Source organism: Miscanthus floridulus, chromosome 4 (assembly GCF_019320115.1).
Source record: "Miscanthus floridulus cultivar M001 chromosome 4, ASM1932011v1, whole genome shotgun sequence".
In the NCBI taxonomy this organism is placed as follows: domain Eukaryota; kingdom Viridiplantae; phylum Streptophyta; class Magnoliopsida; order Poales; family Poaceae; genus Miscanthus; species Miscanthus floridulus.
Window position 1 is genome coordinate 104802644 of NC_089583.1, and position 4736 is coordinate 104807379.

The 4736-nt window shown below is 46.2% G+C and overlaps 1 protein-coding gene across 2 annotated transcripts; it reads left to right on the forward strand.

Moving 5' to 3' along the window:
* Positions 1 to 439: 439 nt before the first annotated feature.
* Positions 440 to 3625, forward strand: LOC136552436 (eukaryotic translation initiation factor 6-2). 2 transcript variants are annotated; one of them, XM_066544004.1, is made up of 9 exons: positions 449 to 572; positions 642 to 734; positions 995 to 1048; positions 1652 to 1748; positions 1852 to 1937; positions 2016 to 2060; positions 2688 to 2818; positions 2909 to 3019; positions 3109 to 3625. In XM_066544004.1, the coding sequence occupies exons 3-9, from the start codon at positions 1039 to 1041 to the stop codon at positions 3364 to 3366; spliced, it is 738 nt and encodes a 245-aa protein (XP_066400101.1). In that variant the 5' UTR covers positions 449 to 572; positions 642 to 734; positions 995 to 1038; the 3' UTR covers positions 3367 to 3625. The 2 variants fall into 2 exon arrangements, with proteins under 2 accessions (XP_066400100.1, XP_066400101.1); XM_066544003.1 differs by lacking the exon at positions 642 to 734 and having other exon boundaries at positions 440 to 572.
* The last annotated feature ends 1111 nt before the right edge of the window (positions 3626 to 4736 follow it).

A 4736-nucleotide genomic window follows, 5' to 3' on the forward strand; every position in this document is an offset into this window, starting at 1 on the left:
AGTGTACTGCAACTTGAGAACGTGTTAAATAGAGATGATATATTTCATTTATATATCACGCAGTTCAAGTGTGACAAAGTGGATCCGACCGATGAATGATTTACCACAGCTGATTTACTTTACTGCTTTCAAGTTCGAATGCTACCGTTTGCACTTGAAGTAGTTCAGGTGCTTTTGGGACGATTTGATCCCACCCTTTTGCTCTCGGAGCCTATTGATATGCTTGTATGTCAGGTTTTCATTATTATTTCATGTCATTTCATATATTTGTTTGTTACTTTTTTTTTGAGTGAAAATTCGAATCCAGTATTTACGCAATTTACGAAAATCAATGTTCTAAGAGCCCAAGATAGACGCAGCCCAACTGAATGTCCTCCCGCAGCCCAGCCCAACCCGTGCGACCGAGGGTCGGTCAAGCAAGCCGGGGCCGGGACCGCCTCCAGACCTAACCTCCCAATCCCAAATCAAACCGGGACCGAGTGGCCGCCTCCGTCTCGTCCCCGACCCCCGCACCGCTAAACCCTAGTCACCGGCGGCGACCTTGCGGCCTCGGCTCCGCTGCGCTCCGGCTGGTAAGCATGCTCGCTCCCCCTCTCCTTCCCCGCCCCGCCTCCCTATCTTCTTAGATTCCACGCCTGCAGCGTGCGTCGATTAGGTTCATGGGCGATGGGGTGTCTCGGGGATTCGTCGTGTGGTGCACCGGCGTCTGCTCCCCCGTGCGCGTAGTCTCCAAGGTGAGACCCAGGTCCCCGCCACCCCCCCCCCCCCCCCCCCCCCCCCCCCCCCCCCCCCCCGGCCGCGCGTGCCTGCTCGCCTCCCCCCTCCGCGGTGGCGGCGCACCTCCTCCTCCGGAGCCACCGATGCGCCGGTTCCTTCTTCCTCCCATCTCATGCTCCTGCCCCCTTAGATTGCCGTCCGCCAATCGTTTTTTTCGGCTGTTTCTGTTTTTTTCCTCGCCCAGTGAGTCTTAATCGGCTCGGTGTTTGATCTGCAGGTGCACGCATAGTCGAGGAGCTGCTGCGGCCAAGACAACCGACCATGGCGACCCGTAAGTTTCGTTTTTATTTCCTCCGTGTCATATTTCTGGTTGCGAGTTTTGTGCCTAGGCGCTTGGTATGTCGTTTGTGTTGGCGGTGCTCTAATCTTTGTTTTAAGGTCATTATATGGCGTGTTAGTATCGTCGATGATTGATGATTAATAGAGTCAGTAGCTATCATTTCATGATTTATGCAGCTTATCAGAGGCAGGATATGAATCTTGGGTTTAAAGTTGCACTTGATTAGCCGATATTATTTTTGTCTTGGCTAATCCGTGTTTTGGGTTGGAATTTAGAGTTGGATGATAGGGTTGCTTCCAGTTTGCGCTGTGGTTTAGCCGCTACATACCGGTGAAGGCTAGTTTGTAGTTTCTAGAATCAGTATTTCGACAACATCACAGTCATATTGCAATGGATGTGCTAGTGTAAGAACTGTTCTGTTCATTGTTTTTATACATGTTTTGTTCTCTTTTGTTTTTCATCAATGAAAAAAAAAGATAAAGATACAGTTCTTTTATTAGTCTAAATATGGGTGGTTAACCTTTCACCCTGCTGCTCATGAAATCTGTGTTTTCAATTCCTTATCTGCAACTTGTGGCATGCGGACTCTTTCAGGTATTCAGTTTGAGAACAACTGTGAAGTTGGCGTTTTCTCCAAGCTGACAAATGCTTACTGTCTGGTAGCGATTGGAGGGTCAGAGAACTTCTACAGGTTAGTGCTACATATTTTTTTCAGACTTGACATTTGAGTTATTTGGCTCCTTTTGTGGAAGTAGACGAAATGCTAACTAACAGTGTGTTCTAATGTTTTCCAGTGCCTTTGAGGCTGAGCTTGCAGATGCCATCCCTGTGGTCAAGACCTCTATTGGTGGCACCAGAATAATCGGTCGACTCTGTGTTGGTAATATCTGAGACTTGTCTTTACAATCTGGTTTATTTTCTACTTGTTTTCACCTTCCTTTTCACTTTGTTTGCCCAGGAAACAAGAATGGACTTCTATTGCCACATACTACAACCGACCAAGGTAAGCATTTGCTTTATGCTGTGAATGTTTGCTAGATATGTTGTTAATGCTTACGCATGGCTGGTTATTAGGAATCTAATAACTTCTTACCCAGATGTTTTCACATGTATGGTGTTATTTCTATTTTGTATTGTTCACTTCTGTTCATGTTTTATTTCTCAAGAAATGTTAGTTTTCTATCAGCATTTCACCTTCAAGATGAGTTTAATACATAATGATACTAGTAGCACTAGGTTTCTCAAACTAGTGTATAAACCACTTAGTATGTGGCAAATATGCTGCCTCGTTTGCTTTTGTTTTTGTAAAAGCTCGGATTTATATTGTTTACCTGCACTTAGCTAGTTCCATGGAAAATTTTAGGCCTTCTATATATTGTACCATTAGGGGGTTACAATGGCTCCAGCTTGGTAACTGATGCATGGTAATGCTGCTGCTTGGAAATCTACAATTACTAGAGTTCTAGTTTTGTTCTTTCAAATGTATATCTACAATTACTAGAGTGACAAAGAAAACGGTGAGGATGGGTGGCAACTATTCTGTCAGCTGGGTTGTATAGGTTCTGATATATCCTGGTTTGCCACAAATTATGTGTACTTATGTCCTCCCTGTGCTTTGGGACTCTTGTAGAGCTTCAGCATCTGAGGAACTGTTTGCCTGATCAAGTGGTGGTTCAGCGTATTGATGAGAGGTTATCTGCCCTTGGCAATTGCATAGCCTGCAATGACCATGTTGCGCTTACACACCCTGACCTTGACAAGGTATACCTATTTATTCTATTGGTAGCCCCTGAAACTTTGCACTTACTGGATTATCTCGAGCTAAAATCTTTGTGCTAATGAATTCAACAGGAGACTGAGGAGTTTATTGCAGACGTGCTTGGTGTCGAGGTGTTTAGGCAGACTATTGCTGGAAATATCCTTGTGGGGAGTTACTGCGCCTTCTCTAACAGGGGTGGCTTGGTATGGCGTTAACTGTTAGCTACATTTCCATTCCATCCATTCTCTTCTGATTGCAAATGTTCTATTTAGTGAACAATACATTTATGCAGGTTCATCCTCATACATCCGTTGAAGACCTTGACGAGCTCTCCACGCTCCTGCAAGTCCCTCTTGTCGCTGGAACTGTGAACAGAGGCAGTGAGGTCATTGCTGCAGGAATGACAGTGAACGACTGGACTGCTTTTTGTGGCTCGGACACAACGGCCACCGAGCTCTCAGTCATTGAGAGCGTCTTCAAGCTGAGAGAAGGACAACCCACTGCGATCGTGGAGGACATGAGGAAGTCTCTGATAGACAGTTATGTGTAACTGAGGCCCAGCAGATGTGGGTCTCAAGTATTGCCTGTGCTAAGATGTATGGCCAGCTATACTTGGGTTATCAGTAGCACAACATAACCCTATGATGTGTGTGTGGTGTATCCGTGGTTTCTGAATCGTAGACTTTTCCGTTGAAGCTCGTGCTATATCAGTGAAAAGAAGCCACTCGTTTTGTTAGGTTTTGTTAACATACACAATCAGGACACTGACAGATGAATAAACTTGGTGGAAAAGGATCTCTGAAAGAAAATGTTATCTTGAAATTGTAGAAATCTACTATAATTCAATACCTGTCCTATCTTTGAATCCTTTTTCAATCGCAGCATAACCAACTAAATTCAAGAATGTATTTGGCTGATTTCCTTTCTCAACTTGTTCGGCCATCAAACCACATAGGATCGAGTATTCTCTATGTTTCAATCAATTTCCGGCATTTATACCAACTCAACACAAGGATTTATAACATGCACAGTTCGATAACATGAGCTATAGAGCAACTATTTCTTAACCAAAATTTCAGTAGTACAGAGCAACAATTTCACTACCAAAATTTCGCTAACATGAACTACAGAGCCTAGAATGGAGATGGAATACCTTGCATGGCGAGCAGATCTGGTAGCGTCTTCAAGGCAGGGTTGGGTGAGCTTGCCGGTGGGGTCTGGCGCCGGAGCAGGTTGTTGGGCGGCGGCCATCGATGCGGAGGAAGCTGACCGTCGATGAGGAGGACGCCCTTCTTCTCATCGAGGGTTAGGGTTGGGGGAGTGGAGGCGCAGGGGAGGACTGGGGAGTGGAGGGGCGGGGGAAGGAAGGGAGGGCGGCCGGAGAATGGAGGTGTCGTGGCAACGGCGACCGGCGGGGTGGGCAAGCACGGGGGCGTCGGTTTCCGCGCGAGTTGGGCGAGCGCCGCGGGGGCGGCGGCGTCCCCCTGTTCGGTTATGAGGGATTGATAACTTAGAAAAAATCCAGTTGGAACGGTTACTTCAATTTGTATAAGCTGGTAAGCCTGGAATGATTCCTAGACCTGGAATCAGCTAACCCAACAAGCCCTTAGGCTCCGTTCGTTTAGCCGGTATGACGCGAGGAACTATTCCTGATGTGAAAAGTTCAGTATAAATTAAGTAATGAATCCGGTCCGGAATTATTCCGGGCGGCCAATCCCCAGGAAGCGAACGGGGCCTTAGGGATCACGGTTCCATGTTAAATAGCTAGGAACAGTCCCAGACGTGGCTTGTACAAGTGTAGATTGGATTACAAGATTACAGAGAAAGGAAACAAAGTAATCTGTGCTAGCCTTCCTAATCTAGAGATACAAGTCAATCACTCGTACAAGGGAACAAGTGATCCCGCCAATCACTGATATC

Excerpts from the sequence above, each read along its gene's own strand:
- LOC136552436 (XM_066544003.1), top strand. Across the intron at positions 1,749-1,851 it reads GGGTCAGAGAACTTCTACAG|TGCCTTTGAGGCTGAGCTTG; the intron begins GTTAGTGCTACA and ends AATGTTTTCCAG. Across the intron at positions 1,938-2,015 it reads AATCGGTCGACTCTGTGTTG|GAAACAAGAATGGACTTCTA; the intron begins GTAATATCTGAG and ends TTGTTTGCCCAG.